This window comes from Prionailurus viverrinus, chromosome C1, assembly GCF_022837055.1.
Source record: "Prionailurus viverrinus isolate Anna chromosome C1, UM_Priviv_1.0, whole genome shotgun sequence".
Classification (NCBI taxonomy): Eukaryota; Metazoa; Chordata; class Mammalia; order Carnivora; family Felidae; genus Prionailurus; species Prionailurus viverrinus.
In genome coordinates this window covers 24369134-24387132 of record NC_062568.1, presented here as the reverse complement: position 1 = coordinate 24387132, position 17999 = coordinate 24369134, and the positions used below count along the sequence as shown (strand labels likewise).

Sequence of the window (17999 nt, the reverse complement as noted above, 5' to 3'; positions counted from 1 at the left end):
AGTGTCTGTTTTCATCATCCCTTCCAGTCTTGTTGGTTTGTGGCTATTTCTGGTTGTGACAGGTAAGTCTGTATACGTGTATTATTTTTTCTAAAAATAGATTTGTTATTTATCATTCTTGGCTTATGCACTATTTTTTGTTTATTAGTTTACTGATTGTTTTCCTTCAAATTCTAAATTTTGTCATAATTGCTAAATCATACAGTTTTTTAAAAAAAAATCCATGATAGTACAGTATACATTGTTTTAACACCTCCTGGCTTAGCTAGTAGTGTAATGTTCATTTAGTCACTAGAAGGTTTGGAAGTTTTTTGTTTGTTTGGGTTTTTGGGAGCAGGGGGCAGGGGGTTATTTCTACACCTTAGTTTATAATTGTAAATCAGGACTCATTTGTCATGAATTATCTATTGATTCTAATCCCAACCTGTCTTCTGAGCTAGTAAAGTACAAATCATGTCTAAAGCCTAAGGTACATGGAAATATAAATATTTTCTAAATGTTTATTTCAAAATATGTTTCCTTGTTAAAATGTGGGGAGGAAATACATATAAGTGGACTGTTTCATTAGAGCAGGGGTTAGCAAACTTTCTGTAAAGGGCCAGAAGGTAAATAGTTTTGACTTTGCAGGCCACAGGATGTTTGTCACAGCCTTGTGACTCTGCTGTCTTAGCACGAAAGAAACTGTAAACCACATGAAAATGAATTAGTGTGGCTGTATTCCAACAAAATTTCTTTGCAAACCAGTAAGTGGAGCCAGATTTGGCCAGTGGGTTATATAGTTTGCTGACCCTTGATTTATAGCATAAGCTTTGGAGTCAGACACATCTGTGTTCAAATCTTGCCTCTGTCACTACATTCTAGAAGCCACTGTTTCTTCATCTAATAAACAGGGATAGTCATAATTCTTACCCCGTATGGTTTTTGTGAGGATCCAGTGAGATGTTTTGTCACATGGTTAGACCCTCACCTGGTACACAGTAAGTGCTCAGTGTAGAGTAACTAACCTGCTTTGATTGCTGTCACATTACTCTTTATTCTTATTTGTGCATTTCGGAAGGCCACTGAGATTTGGGTTCTGTAGAACCTCAGTGGTTAGTTCTGAGAATGAGTCACGAGCCCATGCGCCCGAAGAGACCGCATCCCCGAGACCTCCGCTGCAGCTGTCTCCCACCTTTCCACTCACTCTCACAAACCCTGAGTGGTCTCTGAGTAAAAACATACAACACACACGATTTTAGTGCTGCTAAAAGTGGCATCCGTTTGTGTGCACAGTTGAGGGCACTGATGTGAGCAGAAAAGAGAATTTTTTTTATGCAGAAATGAACATATACACAAAGTCAAGGATTTCAGGGGAAATAGCAAAATTGGCCTTATGACTTCTGAAATGGGATATTCAGTTACGATCGGAAGTATTTTGTTGTTGGGGGCACTCTACCTGTTAGCATCCGGAAGGATGTGAGGTGCAGAATAATTCCTGTGCTAGTTAACGTTGCTTACATTTAAAAATCGTGAGCTAAGGCATTTTCCCCTGTGAGTGGAAAGGATGTGCTGTCATATGCGTTAAGTCTTTCTTACTCGATGGAAACCCCACTTTGTATTTTCTTTCTTGCTGTCCTTTCTACTCCCTTTTTAAACTCTATCTCCAGGCCTCGAATTTCAAATGGGAACTTGAAAGATAGTCTCAGTTGAGCCGGCAGAATCTTTTTTCCATTTCTACAGAATTACCCGGATGAGTTTTCCGCTTCCTCCCTATCTTGCCTTTGGAACCGCAAGTTGTTGTTTAAACACTGTATGGATCTTTACAGTGAAGAAATGCCTCTCTGAGCACAAGGCTTTCAAGTCAGATCTTTATTAGTAACCTCCTTCTGACTTTTTTTTTTTTCAATGTTTATTTATTTTTGGGACAGAGAGAGAGCATGAACGGGGGAGGGGCAGAGAGAGAGGGAGACACAGAATCGGAAACAGGCTCCAGGCTCTGAGCCATCAGCCCAGAGCCTGACGCGGGGCTCGAACTCACGGACCGCGAGATCGTGACCTGGCTGAAGTCGGACGCTTAACCGACTGCGCCACCCAGGCGCCCCTGACTTTTTTTTTTTTTTTTAATGTTTATTTATTTTTGAAAGAGAGACAAAGTCAGAGACTTTGGGGGAGGGGCAGAAAGGGAGGGAGACAGAATCTGAAGCAGGCTCCAGGCTCGGAGCTGTCAGCACAGAGCCCCACACGGGGCTCGAACTCAGGAACGGCGACGTAGTGAACCGCGAGGCTCGAACTCAGGAACGGCGACGTAGTGAACCGCGAGGTCAGGACCTGAGCGGAAGTCAGACACTTGACCAACTAAGTCACCCAGGCCTCACCTCCTTCTGACTTCGAAATGTTAATTGTTTCCAAGTGGGGGCTAAAAAAACAAACCGTAGCATTCCGACAACTTTGGGTGCCGCTTGAAAGAGCACTTTATTAGAATATTTTCCCTTCTTTTCCTGCCATGATTTGCCAGTAAGATTGAGCTAATTCTAATGCATCCATGTTCTTTATGTGCTCTTTTGCTTGCTTGATTCATGATACTGGGAAAGAGGAGGAGAAGAAAGACTGGTGACGCTGGCAGTTGGGGCACATTTGCTTCAAATTCTGTGGAAGGTGAATGGAACGGAACTTAACTGTCAGCGGTGCAGAAGCTTTAGATTCAGAGGCATTCGCGTCCAAGCAGTAGCTCTCCCTCGCATCAGAAGTGCGATTACACTAAGTCAATCAAGGCGATTTAAGCGTTTAGCAATTTTTTATGCAGGGTATTTACTTCCGAAAAACCGCGGAACTGCCTTTCCCTTGTGGTGACGACAGTAGATGGCTCATATGACTTTCTTCCCATGATCCTTTGTCACAGGTCCTAGTGCCACCAATCTCATAATAGGCTCCATCGCTGGTGCCATCCTGGTAGCAGCTATTGTCCTTGGGGGCACAGGATGGGGATTTAAGTAAGCAACGCCGCATGTCTTCTCCTCGGTGGCTCTGGCATTTCTCTTTTCTGCTTACATAACCAGGTTTTGAGTTCCTGCTACAAGATTTCAAGTTTTAGCAGTAAACTGTTAAAAATGAATATTTTTATTCAGAAATGGGCTAGAAAAGAAGAAACGTGGAAACCTCAAACGTCATCTTCAGGCTAGTGGGAAAACTTGAAATGTAGAAGGAATTCACATGCACAAGTTTAAGGAGAACAAAGTAGAAATTCTTCAGTAGAAGCCGTTCCAGCTTTTAGGAGCAAGCATTCTGAGATAACGTTTTTTATACACGATAATCAGGACACTTTGCAGTTGGAAATAAGGGGATATAAATCCTTTGTGTGTTTAAAACTCATTTATATGCCATTGACGTTTTGAATTTTTCACAACCTAAGTAACTCTTTGTTCAATATTTTTCACACGTAACACATTATGTGTAGCTTTGTGATTTGAAAAGCTTTGTGATTTTATAATAATCAGATTAAAAAAATTATTAATTCCCTAATCATCTGCATTGGTTTCACATTGGAATTTGAAATCTGTGGCTCTGTGATACTTAAATATTTTCTAATTAGCTGCAAATTAACTGGCCTGTTTCCATAGTGACTTTTAGTCATTTAGTCATTGGATTGTGCATTGATCACTGAACTACGTTTGTTTAAATAGACATGGCAGATATTCACAAATAAACCTTCATTATGACCAAAATTTGTAAGCCTAGTTTATCAAGTTTTGATGTTTCCATAGTTCAGGTTCATTGGATAATTGCTTTGTATATCTTTTCTTCGGGCTGTGGTGGCTTGATTATTATGATTTGTAGATAAGACTTCCTATGCCAAATATTCCCTCTGATAAATTAAGTCCCAACCAGATCTACAGAAACAAATTTAAGTGGGAAATAAGACCATTACCTAAATTCAAAACCCACTTTGCCTCCATCTGGTTACTCAATAGAGGAAGCTTTTTACTTGAATTCTCTGAATAATTGCATTAATTATGAACTTGATTCTATTTAATATTTTGAATCCTGAATTCAAAATATTGAAACCAGGTAAAATGTTATTAGAAACTGATTATGGAAGAAAAACAAAGTACATGATGATCTAAATAAATTCAACATTTTCTGATAATTTTGTTATCATATTAGATTTAATGAGTAAGCCTACAAGTTTTTCAGTAGCTTGAACTTGGAAAGTTGTTATCAAATGGTACTTCGTTTCTACAGAGATATTTGTAAACTTGAACTTGTTTGATGAAATAGTAGTTTTGGCATCATCGTGTTTTCAAAAACACACACAAAATGGACAACTCACATTTGAATTTCTCATCGTGGTATTAACAAGACATTGCCCAGATAATGAGTCACTCATGGTCCCTAATATATGGCACTCTCCTGAAACATATATATATATATATTATATATTATATATTATATATTATATATTATATATGTGTTATATATATTATATATATGTTTGTTTTGTTTTGTTTAGGCCGGCCTAATTCAAGCAACAATTTTTCTTCGTGCCATATTACTGTAAAAAAGTCATTGCACATGATAGTAGTCCCATGATCTGTTATTATTTTAAAATACTTCCTTGAAATTTTTCATAAATATGCTTTAAGAAAAATAAATTTGGCTCGTGCCCAAGCTTCTGCCTTTTGGCATCAGGAAGCCTTGGTTTCAAAGGACTGGAAAATAGTCCTGTGCATCTCTGACGTCCAGCCACATGCAATGCCAAATTTACTATCTCAGCCTTTGGAGACAAGAGCACTATTCTGTAGCAGGACCTCAAAACAGTGGCCTGGCCTAGCGCACAGCTTGAATTGCATGTTTCTTTGGGGAAAAATGGAAAAGCCTTTATCACTGTGTATATAAGTGGATTAGGCCCTGTACAGATGACTTCTATCTGAGAGAGATGTCTACTCATCGGAGGAACAGAGAAGAGGAAGGGGAGAGGGACACTTAGTGAGGTGAGAAACCGCCTCTCCCAAGGGCCGAGAGGGGACCGCTGTGCAGACATGCGCACTGATGCGCTAAGCCAGCGCCTCTTACTGTGCCCTATGAGCCTAAGAATTACTTTAAAGGAAAGCGTTGTAGGAAGGCACACACACAATCATATGAAGTATCTTTATGCCCTAAAACACAGGAAAAACTGAAGACAGAAGAATTCTTGAATGGTAGTATTTAAACCTGGAGACGCCACTGTTCTTCATGATGATTGTTGGCCACTATATGAGGATCTGAATTTGCTTTAGATCTTAAGAGCAGCCATGTGGTTTATATTAAACATTAAAGAACTACTTCTACTTTGCAAGAGAAAGCTTTGGGTGCCAAATGATACAGTTTAGGTTTTCCCACCACTTGGGCAGTTTTGGAGATTATTAATCTAAAAGTTATTTGCTAAATGAACCGAGTTATTTGAGTTTCTTGTTGAGTTCAATGTAAATACAAAAGAGGGTCATTTAGAATCAGACGTTGAAAATAGTTTGTAAAGGGGCTTGCTCTGAATACTTTTATTGGAAATCCTTCCTGAATTACATTTTACTAGAAGAGAAAAGCAAAGCAAGTAGCAAAGTAGCCTGAGAATTTGAGGCTACATGAACTTTTAGATTAAAGGAAAACATGGTAATTGCTCAGGGGAAGTGTTGCTTTTTCCCAAAGTCACATTTCTTGAGGCATAACACTGTGAGTAATTTCAGTGTGGAAGAAGTGTCATACCGCACATGACCTGTTCAAATACAAATGAGAAAATAGCTCTGCTCTGATCCCTGACATTCTCTGCCCTTCTTTATAGCTTTTGTCCTAAACCATATTTCCTCTGAAATAGGTGGTAAAAAGCATGAGTATATGTGAGTGTGCATGCATGTGTGAATGTGTGCACCTTTGTGTGAATACGTGATAATGAAATTTTGTTAAGATAATGGTGATAAAAAATAATATAAGCTTAGATGACGTCTTTTTAGCAGAATAATAAGAGTCTGCAGGCTTTGCTTAATGCAAACAAGACTTCCATAAGCAAAGCTGTAGAACTCCTGAGAAGAACAAAAAATGCCTTATCTGGTAGGTTATTTTATTTAACGTATTCTGATATATGGGGTATTGTGGTAGGTATACCTTAGCAACTTCAGTTAATCTGCATACTCCAGAAGTATGAGGATACTAAGGGTGACTTAGTTTATGGATTCCCAGTCTATGGGGTGTTAGAAATTGTCTGTAAGAAATCCTGTGAAAGATGAAGATAGGTTTTTGGCACACCAGTTTGTCCCACTTTACCCCCATATCTGCATTTATTTACATCCCTCCCACCCCCATGTTCCTTTTCTTCTCCATCACCTACACACGCAGAATAAAGCTATGGACTGTGCCGCAGAGTACTGCCAACCTTGGTCCTGGTCGACTGATGAAAACTCACAGCCGCTGTTCAGTTTTGAATAGTAATGCTGCTGGATTAGATCCTTAGGGCTGTTGCTTTTACTTGACATTAGAAAAATCAAGTAGATGAAGAATCATTTTAGTACCCTCTTCTCTAAATCTTAGGAAAGATAACAAATCTATGAAAAGAGGATTTCCTGTTTCCATTTAAAAATGACCAGAATTGCTCTTACCACCCTGGACGTGGCTTTTTATTTGACATCCCCTAAATTCGAATACAGAAATTTAGATGTGAGCAATATAGTCGTTTACCTTGCGTATGAAGTATGTGAACACTTGAGGCGATGGTGGTCAGGAAGAGAAATTCTAGGTGATAGTAGGAAAACAACTTGAAGGTAACAGTGACATGATTTGACGATTTGATTTGAGGATTAGTACTGAGCTCTTGCAACCATCTTGCCATGCCTCAGACTGTAGAGCCCAGTTAGCACGCCCCACCACCCCACTGCTTGCTCCCTCGGTACGATTCAGTGGCAGTAGTGGTCATACTGGCCTGGCAGAGCTGCTCTTGACCTTAAAAGTGTTACTTTAATAAGTCTGTATAACAATCAATTGTGATTTCCTCTCTATGAATAGTTACTTGGGTTACAAGTTCTTACTGAGCCTGATGTGGGCTGATTTTAAGCACTTCTGCTTGGCCTGTGTTCCGTTTCGTAGGGCGTACTAAAGAAAAGGTTAAAGGAAGGTAATCATGTAACTGACATGTAAAGGATCACATCTGGGTTTATCACGAGGAAGGTTGAATTGTTTGAACGTCAAGTTGGATGAAATTTGAAAGGAATTTAATATTGCCAATTATAGTTTCTCAAAAGGGTAAATGCCTTTTTATTTTGATTTTTATAGAATTAGGAAATGGAATCAATTTTAGCTAGTCTTTCCATGAGGATAACGAGACTTCGGCTTCTCTGAATTCCACTACCATATCCCAGTGGGGAATAAGGAGCCTAATTCCCGTAATTCCTGCAACTCTTGGGTTAGGCACTTTCTCATTGAGACCTAGCAGGCTGGCCCGGAAGAACCAGGTCAGCTTCCTGCCTCAGCCCCCTGGGGAAGTGAGCTCAGTCAAAGGTGGCCTAGGAGGGGTTGAGGGGAGGGTTCTCGGTGAGTGGTGATGACCCATTGTGGAAAGAGAAGAAGGCGATAGCAGTGGGTAAATATATAGCCCTGAAAGAACTAAAGCCTTCACAAACCTTCAGGGTATTGTTACCTGAAGAGCACTGTTCTAATTTTGTGTAAATATATATGTGTATAATGTATATTGTAGACAAAAGTGTAGGCTTTTCACATGTCGGAAAGATTGGTGAAAGCTGGTCGATGGATTATGCTCACATTTTATAACGATCCAGAAATACCGTACGGGTTATGATGAGAACATTCGTTGCTTTTCCAGTCCTAGTGAGCAGAAGGAATTCAGATGAAACAGCTGTGGAAGGAAGACAGCAAACATCCACCCATGATAGTTGTGCTCTCATATTACAAATGAGCAAAAAGACTTTTTTCATATAGAAAATTCAGGACAGGCAGTTCTCAATACACGGTGAGTTCTCACAACTCACCATGGTAGTTTTGCAATTTATACATGAGGAGCCCTCACGGTCAGCCTGCCACAGGAGGGTCCCTCTCTGCCGTCATCACGGGGCCCTGCCTTCCTCCTGCTGGGGGATCTGTGGAGGAGATATAGTGCCCTGTTGGTATTCAGAGTCCATTTTCCCATAGAAATAATGGTTCTACAGGATGATTTGGCTTCTTGGTCTGACCTGGGAAACCGTTCATCCTGTAGAATATGTTTTCTTTAAAATAATATAATCTACGTTTCAAACGCTGACTTCAAAGGAGCACGATCTTTTGGGCACTGGGGGTTGACGGTATGCCAGGCTGAAATGGAATTTCATATCTCCACTTAAAAACGAACTGGATTGCATTTAAGACCTTGGACATGGCTACTTATCTGCCATTCCCGGAATTTGAATAAGGGAATTTAGATGTGAGCAATGTAGTCATTTGCATGCGCAGCACTAGCTCCCTTGATCTTTCCTCTACATTCGTTTTAATTGAGGGGATGTTAGTTTCACATTTCTCTTCAATTCCAGCAATACAGAGCTAAATTGGCCGGAACCCCTGGTCCTTCAGGGTCATTTGGCAAGGTCAAGCAATCTTTGTTTTTCCCCACCTGACTCATGGGTAGAGTTGATCTTGACACATCTACCTTTAAGGGCTGTGAGTGTGTGGGTAGTAGGCACAGATCCTGTGCTCTGAAGCGAACGAGCTCAGTGCATTAAGGGGGATGCATTAAGATGCATTAAGGGGGACGTCCCTTTTGGTCTCAAAGCAGCAGCAATGGCTGCTTTAGAAAATACTGACACAAGAGAAGGTTCTTGGAGGTGGTGGGGAATAGGGAAGAAAGGAAGTAGCACTGTTGCAAATAGAGTTTGCAGCAATGGATTACCTGCTAGGCCAACAAACCACAGGCTTAGGCCATTAATGAAGACATTTTAATGAAAACTTTTCAAAGAAAAGGGAGGTTTTCTTTCAAGATTTTTTTATTTTTGCTATTTCAAAAGAGAAGCGTCAAAGTGGCCATCTGGGAGAAATGAGCACTTTGCAGGATGCCTTTATACATATTTTGAGCTTTGGTATTGTTTTAATTTTGAATGACGTGCGGGGGAGGAGGAACACACTGTCATTTTTCGGCACGGAGGGCTGGAAGGGTGTTCAGCCGGCCCCGAGTGGGCAGGGGCGAGAGGGGGCTCGGGGACCCCTCGCTCTCCAGTTTTGCATGACGCCGCGGTGGCAACAGCATTGCACCTGCCCAGCGCGCACACTAAATGCATGAGCCCCCTTGCTTGATGCCCCACATGAAGCCAGACCATGGGGAGGTTGCAACCAACTTTTGTTGTTGCCTTGTAGTGTCTTGCTGGTTCTTTTCTCTTCTCTTTTTAAACAACAGGAACCACTTTTTAGGAGACTGGACACTGAGAGCGAGGCATTTTAACTTGCTTATTTCCACCGAGCTTAACTGCTACATTCGCTTAACTAACCCAAGCCCGTGTCCATTCTCCTTTGAGTGTGCCGTCTTACTGTGCACTCTGGTTTTCAGCTCTGTAGATATGAAAAATGCTTGTTCCATGGTGGGGTAAGAGCTCACACACCCAAGGCAGCAAGATAGAACAAGGCTCCTTGCCGTCTTGGCAAAGGCCGATCCGCTGACACAGAACTCTCAAGTCCTGGAAGGAAGCAGCTCGAAGCCCTTCGGAGTTGTGCGTAGTTCCCCTAAGAGCTCCCTACAATGTAGGAAGAGCCCTCTCTGTAATGTTCATCTAGTTAAAATTAGATCGTTTACTTCTGAAATAAGAGACAAATTGGGCTGCGGAGGCTTCCAGTGATTTAAAATGAACAACTCGAAGCCGCTTTTGGTCTTTACAAATGGATATACTCTAGTGGAGATGTAAAGACATTCGAAAGTGTGAGCTGTTCTGTGTTTCAAGTTATTTTGGGAAATCTGCCTCCGTGTGAGTTGATTACTTTGCTCTGGAACTAGCGTGGTTGTCATTATCATCACCCTCCTCTCGCCACGATCTGATTAATATTGTGGATTTTTCTCTCTCCGCCTGCGTCTCTGGAAGAAATGTCAAGAAGAGGAGGTTCGATCCCACTCAGCAAGGCCCCATCTGACGCTGCAGCACCGGGTGAGCGGTGCCTCGCACTGTTGGGTTCTGGGCGTGACAAACTCACAGCACCCTTTCCGGAACTGTTAAGTCTGTAAACAAGAACGCTGGGTGGTAATGACCACAGAACCGAAGCTGGGGGACAGGGACGGGGGTAAAAAGAAACTGTCCTTTTGGGAAATAATTTCAAAGAACCCCTCTCACCGCCGGTCAATAAAAGGGGATAAAAGACAATGTTATAAAAAAGAACTATTTCACAGAATCTTTTTTTTTTCTAACTAAAGGAAGAAGGAACAATAACAAAAAAATGAAGTGCAATAAAAGAACCGTTAAAGAAATAGCAAATGATTTTTTCTTTCCTCAGCCTGCCGGCACTTAATATCTTCTAAATGAGTTGGCATGATTTTTTTTCCCTTTCCTACCGATGACACACTCCGGTGGCATAAAGATCTCATTTCCGAAAGGGTCAAATCTGCATGGCATATATACAACAAGCAGCTAGCAAGCCAACCCACAGCCAAACCTGCAACTGAATTCCTAAGGTGAAGATGAAAGGCAAACGCGTGGAGGCTGCCTGGCCCTCCATCCCTAGCCTAGACCAGGCCACGAAGGACTCCGGACCCCTGCTCTTGTTGATTTACTTCCCCGTTGTCTGTTCTCCTGGACCGAGCATCCTTTGCCAATGGGAGCTGGGACTTGAACAATGATGCTACTGTATAGTCCTTTTATAAGTGTAAATATGGAAATAAGAGATTTTGACACATCATTTTCACTTGTCTGTACTGAAATATTTTTCTCGTAAAGGTTCTCTGTAGATTTGAGTTTATTGTCTGCTCCCCATCTTTTGGGTTCTTTTCTCTGTTTTCTCTCTCTCTTCTCTCGTCACAAGACCAACACGTTGTTCAGTGATTTGGGGGCTTGTTTAACAAAGACAGACATAGCCACAGATGAAGGGAGTTTGGGCACAAGACAGGTACAATTTACAAATGAAATGCTTTGAGTGAAATGAAATGCTTGAAACTAAACATAAGCAAAAGGGTGGGGGGACACAAACAACTAAATAACCCTTATTAAAAATACACAAATTATGTAAATGCAAATATATGTACTGACAAGTCTAAAACTTTTTGATGTCGTTATAAACGTATGTACATAATGTAAGAAAGTAGACGCCCTCTCAAATTAATCACAGAAGTGCCAAGCTCGTGGTTTTTGTTTTTTGTTTTGACAATTTTCTTTCCCTGTCTTTAATGTGAAAGAAGGATAAACTTAAAGCCTTAAATTAAATAACAATTTTTAAGCGTTAAAAACTTGGGGGAAAAATTAAGCTTTCCATTTTATTTGTATCTATTACTGTCAGTATCTCATTCATGCTTCATTTTCCTGCCTCGAAATATATATGGTAGAACCCCACTGTGAAACTGGGAACGGACACAGAAGCAGCAATTACCTTCTTGGGAGCACCGCTATCATAGGCTTTAAGTCTGTGTGTTGTGTTTTCAGCAAATCTTGTTGGGCCCATGGTGTGTTCCTGGTCTGTGGAATGTTCTGGATTATGATGGGATTCTACTATTCACAAGCTCATGGTGTTCTTTTGCCTCCAGGCAGATGTGCGGATGTAATCTGGGTTCCCAAGTCCCTTCGAGTTTCCTTCATTTGCACTGACTTCTTCTTCCATTTATGATCGAGACAGCTTCCGTTCAAGTGTTAAGTATATACATCAATAAAGAAATTTGGTCCTGACTTTGTTTTGAATATAAAAACTTGTACGTGATTCCTTCAGTCAGCATCCTTCTAGAGACGAGCTTTCCTGACGGCCCCCAAAGAGCCCGCTCTTCCCTAACGTCCCCTTTTCAGGAACAGGACACGCAGTTGTACTGTTTGCTTCATGACAACCCAGTGACTTGCTAGATTTAGCTTTAAGTCGCTTTTCAGCAAGATTCATGACACCAGTCTCACAACTTTTGCTTTGACTTTGGAGAGGCTTTAGGACTCTTGTCCTAAAAATCTACTGCTTGAAACAGTGGGGTTTTTTTTTTCCCAGATACATTTAATTTTGGAAGTCTCACAATCATAGAGCAGAAACCTTAATTTCTGTATGCTACAGTAGATCACAGCCTAACATCTTAATCCTGTTACTGCTTTCTGAGTACTAGGTGCTACCCGGGCCTGCGGTCTTTCTCTAGAACTAGCTATCTGTTTATATTGTAATAACAGGGCTATCTACAAGATTTATCAGCCTTATCTCGGCTTCGTAAGACACAGGCTGTATCCCTCCACCTAGTGGCGATGGCTCTTTCAGCCCAGAGGAAACTCAGATTACTTGGCATCTCTTCCTGTCGCTGCATTGTTTCTGTCTGTCTGTCGCTGGATCCCACCCACTAGTGGATTCCAAGCTGCTACCAAGCACACCATGCACATTTCACTGCTCTTCCAGAGGCGCCATGGTGACTTAACGGAAACAAAACCATGGTGGTTACAAAACAGGTTGAATCTCTACTATTAACTTTTGAGCATTTCACAAACAACATTGTAAGTGTGCGATGTTATGTTTTAAATCAGACCACAGTGGTCCCCAAATATTATGTACATAATGGCAAATGTCAGTGTAACTTTTTGTCACACTGGCAGTTTCATAGGTAACCAAACCTATGTTCCAATGTTAAATTATCTGTGTGTATATGTAAAATACACAAGCTTTAAGCCATGTGTGTATGAATATGAAAGAGAACGCAACCATCCCAATCGTAAACAATGGATGATAATCGTTTCTGGTGGCATTCGGTTATGTCGTTTCAGACTCTTTGTTGTCTTTTCTCTTGCACATGCCATTCGTTTGCTGATTTTGTGTGTGTGTGTGGTGAGAATAGTCCTTTCTTATTAATTTGAGCTCAAAGCACAAGCGTTATCACCGTCGTAATGTTACCCAACAAGAGTTAGTGTTAAGTGATGGCAAGTTCCCATTCCACCTGCTATTCTTTGCTGCATTAACCAACGACACCTGGATGAGGAGGTGTGCGCTAACTTCATTGCTCACTGGGATACTGCATGAGCCCACTGAATTAGTGCTACTCCTATTAGATAAATGAGCAGTACCCATAGGTGCATGTTATGAAACACGAATCACGTGGAGCTGTGGAGTTTTACCAAGTGGTATGCGTGTTTTTTTGTTTCCGTTTTTGTTTTCACTATGCAAAGATGGGAAATGCACAAACTTTTCAAAGACTATAGTGTCTGAAGAACTTTACAAACAATACTTGAACCTTTCTTTAAAGTCATCCCATCAGATTTTAGAGTCATTGTTGCTTCCGTTGTTAATTTTCATTTCTAAATGGTTTGTAATTTTTTAAGTGTACAACCTGAAGTTTTGTTGGAAGTTAATAAATTCATTCATAATCTTGTTGGCTGCCTATGAATGGAGATTCAGTAGTCACTGTATGCATCTTTTAGACAAGTGTGTATTAAAATTTTTGTTAACATAGAATGTTGTAGCTTTATACTGTCATTATTTTTCTTAAACCCTTTTGTGTTATCTTGTATTGTTGATTAAATGGCCGTGTGCCTGATATCAAGAGTTTTAGCACGGGTTTCTCAGTCAAAGGCTCACTGAAAATTTAAGCAGTCAATGGAACAAAATAAAATCTCTGATTAATGATTAATACATCCCTGATTAGAATTCAGTTTCATTGGTTTTATTGGAAATGCTCTGCCTCTTATAAATCAGGGGCAAAAAAAACCAAACCCCACCTTAGGATCACATTATCATTTAGTTTTCTTTAGTGTCTCTCTTCTGAGTCTAAAAGGAGATGGCTAGCAATACTTTTGGCATGATCCCAAATTTACAGTCAAGCTATAAAGAAAATAGAAGTATTTGTATAAATCGTTTTATCAAAAACATTCGAAGAAAGTATTTCCTCACACGTCACATGGAATTGATGACCAATTCCTTCTTTATAAATATCTTTCAGTGTATCTCCTCCATCCAGCCTCACTGCCATCCCTTGGGTTGGCCTCAGCAGCCACAGGTATGTTACTTACATCTATCACCTTGACAGGGAAAGAAGCTGATCTGAACACATCGTTCCTCTGATGAAAGTTTGTAGGGTCTCTTCATCTCCTATCAGATAAAATTCAAGCTTAATAATATGACTTAAACTTCTGCCTCCCTTGCATAACCTCAACCTGGTTTGTTTTTCTAGCTATCATTGGCTTATCCTCACAGCCATCTTACTTAGGATCCCCTTCAAAGAGCCTCTTCTACCTAAGCTAAATAATCTCATGGAAATTTTATATCCATTCACCATAAGTCGTTGGTTTCTATGTCATTTTATGTAATAAAATAGGAGCCCTTTAAAATAACATGAATAGGGGCACCAGCGTGGCTCAGTTGGTTAAGCGTCTGACACTTGATCTTGGCTCAGGTCATGATCTCACGGTTCGTGATTTTGAGCCCCACATCGGGCTCTGCACTGACAGTGTGGAGCCTGCTTGGGAGTCTCTCTCTCTGCCCTTCCCCGATCATGTTTCTCTCTCTCTCTCTAAATAAGTAAATAAACTTAAAAGAATTATCTGATTTTTTTTTATACGTTTTCCTTTTAGTCATTCTGTTTTTGAAGTTGACATTGAAAGGAGTTCTATCCCGTGCTCCCTTGGTAACTGACTAAGAAAGGTGGCCTGAAACCAGAAACTCCCTAGCCACAGAACAGCAGCCCTAGAGTTAAAATTTTGTTGTGAATAATTAAGTAGATAATCCATATGCTCACAATGGAATTCTTAAATAGCTTTTGAAATTTAAAATGGGCACCTTTTAGGTTAATGTGCAAGAGTTAGGGCCTTCTATTCATTCATTCATTCATTCATTCAACAAGTATTTACTAAGCCTCTAGGCCCAGAACTCCTTGTAGAAATTGAAGGAACAAAAGGAAATTCTTGGTCTAAGCTTGCTCACAGTTCAGCAGAGAGAGACATGATAAATGTGACAAACTCAGGAATGGGAGAAAGGAGAACTGATGAGGAGCAGGCGGGAGAGGGATGCAGGAAGGCTTCCCGAAAGAAGTGAGTTTTGAACTGTCTTGAGAGATGACAAGAGGTCACTAGTCTAAGTGGGAAACACACTCAAGGTACAGGAAGTGACGTGCCAAGACCAAGAGGAAGAGCTGCTCAGACCTTTGGTTAAAGAAACGCTAAGCGTCCGTATTTCCTTCCAGTCTTCTCCCCTCCTTCCCTCCTTCCTTCTTTTCTTCCTACCTTTCACAAACACTTGATCTGTAAAGATCCTACAGTATTGTGCCAGGTCTCAAGGTCACAGTGATGAGCTCTCACTCTCAGATGCCACATGTAAAAACAAGGTGATAAGTGCCCTAGCAGACATAAGTTACTTAGGCACTTCAGAAGAGAGGAGAGAGACCCTATCTCTGCCCTTGAGATAAAAAATGGCTTCACAGAGGAGGTGGCATTTGAGAAAAAAGCTGTGTCATTGGACCTAGTACCATGATCACTTATTGTTATGTTAACCAGGGCTCATTTGGGTTGATGCAAGTTCACTCATCAATATCTTGAAGAAGAACAACCTGTAATGCTCAGTCTAACTTTCAGACACCTGAATTCTTTTGGCTTACAGCGAGATGATTGTTATAAGATTCTCCATCAGAACCTTGTATTTTTAAAAAAATGTTTTACTCATTTTTGAGAGAGAAAGCATGAGCGAGGTAGGGGCAGAGAAGAGAGGGAGAGAGGATCCAAAGTGGGCTCCACGCTGACAGAAGTGAGCCTGATATGGAGCTCGAACTCACAAACCGTGAGATCATGACCTGAGCCAAAGTCAAATGCTCAACCAACTGAGCCACCCAGGCGCCCCAGAACCTTGTAGTTTTAAACTATTTTCCCACTGATGTGCTCATCATGGCTCAGTCTTAATTGGGGCCATCAGTTACTAACGTCGACGATATATCGTTGTCGACTTTCTATATTTTCTTCACATAAAGATCCCTGACTAATTTCAGTCAGGAGCGAGGGGGTGAATAAAAACCACAAATGCTTTTAAAGCATCATTAGGAAGTCCTTCAATTAATGAAGGGTCAGAATTATTTTCCAAGTGCAATTGCACTCCCAGTCCACTAACGTTGGTGTTTATCTCTCTGTTATGCCTTGGGGAGAAGGTCACCATTCCTTGAGCTTTTCTGAAACCTGTCAGCAGGTCTGGCTCCTTGACTGAAACAAGTTCTTGGCCACGTACGTGATTTCTGGAGAGAAAGCAAATGCCATGATCCCTCATTACCTGAAAATAGTTGTCCTGCTGGGATCTGCCGATGCTCCTCTGCCAGCTGATTGCGTCCGCACACACTTGCCTTGGTGTGGCTGCAAAGACTGCACTTGTGACCCCACAGAGTCCGCCCTTATGAGAACATTTATCCGACTGTGATGATCATTGAAAGCCAAATTAGCTGAGTAAATCTATTGGTCCTACAAAAACAAGGCAAAACAAAGCAAAGCAAAATAAAACAAAATGAAACAAAAATCTTTGTCCTGAATGATCAGGAGTATATCAAGGGTTCTTCAGCTCTCTTTGGAGCTTTAAATAGCTTCCAGTCTTCAGGGGGTAAATGAGCTTGCAGGAGAGTTCCTTGCTTCTTCAGGCCCAGGTCTCATGGTGAAGACACAAAAAAGGTAACTTGGATTGTAAATGACATCAGAGATGCCTCTGGTCTGCAGCAACAGACATAGCATTATGGGGCGATTATAACTCCCACAGAGATCGCGAATGGACTCTAGGCAGTAGCTTTTCCTATGTAGGTGAAATGGCTATCAAGCAAGGTTGGCAAATTATCACAATGAGCAGAACAGTGCAGTATAGGAGACCAGAGGGCTGGGGAAACTGAGCTGGGCTAGAGAGCACTTACCCTGTCTTTACTCAGCTCCAGTCAATTGTCACCACATGGAAAATTGGTTCTTTCCTTGGCCCTTCCGTTTGTTTTTTTCACAGGAGCCAGAAATCCAGGTTTGTTTCTATTTTTTAAATGGTGCAGCCAATTCATATTTTAAAAGCACTGTGTGGGTCAAGGTGATGTAGCCAGAACCTGTCTTTGTGTAGGATTGAGCCTGTTGGCCCCTAGTATGTAACTTCAACGTACATCAGTGAGACATTTTCGCACATGGCCCCCTGAAATCTTCTGACAGCCCCAGTGAGTACACAGACATGGCCTTGCTCCCAGGCGGGGTTGTAGGTTTCCGACTGAAGGGTCATGCAGGTGTTCACATGAGTTCCCACTTACAATGCTGACTTACCGTTGTTTTGTGTGGATGGCGGCACAGCCATTGAAAGCAGGCCACCCGAAGATACATCCTGTTGGTGGTGGTTTGTGTGCCAAGCTTATTCAGATGTGTTCATTTGTAAGCAATGAACCAATCCTGCATTGGCAAATGGGCTTTTTCTCAGGGCTCATTCCTCAGTGCTCAATGAGACCTTGTCTCAATGCTCATTAAGGCGCTTAGTGACTCCTGGATCCTAAGCCATGTCTGCCACCTGTTAGAGAGGGTCTGGGGTTGATTATGAGTGTCTGTGACCTGGCAAGCTTAAGTACTCGACTAGATTCTTAAGACAGCCTTTCTTTCTGTCTTTGACTCTCAAAATCAATCGGATGTAGGTGTGAATCAGCTAATCCAGAGGTCCTATGTAATTTTCTGGATCCAGGGAAATAGGGAAAAGATTTTTGAGCAAAGAGATGCTGAAACATTCAGCAGGAAGGAACAACTTGAGTTGTTTCTGGTTAATTACGAAAAGCTACATGTCTATTGCAGAAAAGTTGGAAAACAAACAAAATTCAAAGAAAATCAAAACAACTATAATCTAGTCGGCAAGATGTAACCCCCCTCCCATCAGTATTTTGCTACTTTCTTGAATCTTTC

The 17999-nt window shown here is 41.2% G+C and overlaps 1 protein-coding gene across 1 annotated transcript in view; it reads left to right on the top strand.

The window, feature by feature from the left end:
- ADAM23 (ADAM metallopeptidase domain 23) overlaps positions 1-13400 on the top strand; it is a 176790-nt gene extending 163390 nt beyond the window's left edge. Inside the window, exons 25-26 of the mRNA XM_047868782.1 lie at positions 2879-2969; positions 10053-13400. Coding sequence (XP_047724738.1) covers positions 2879-2969; positions 10053-10101 — 140 coding nt within the window. The 3' untranslated portion in view covers positions 10102-13400. The remainder of the gene's footprint in view (positions 1-2878; positions 2970-10052) is intronic.
- Positions 13401-17999: the final 4599 nt, after the last annotated feature.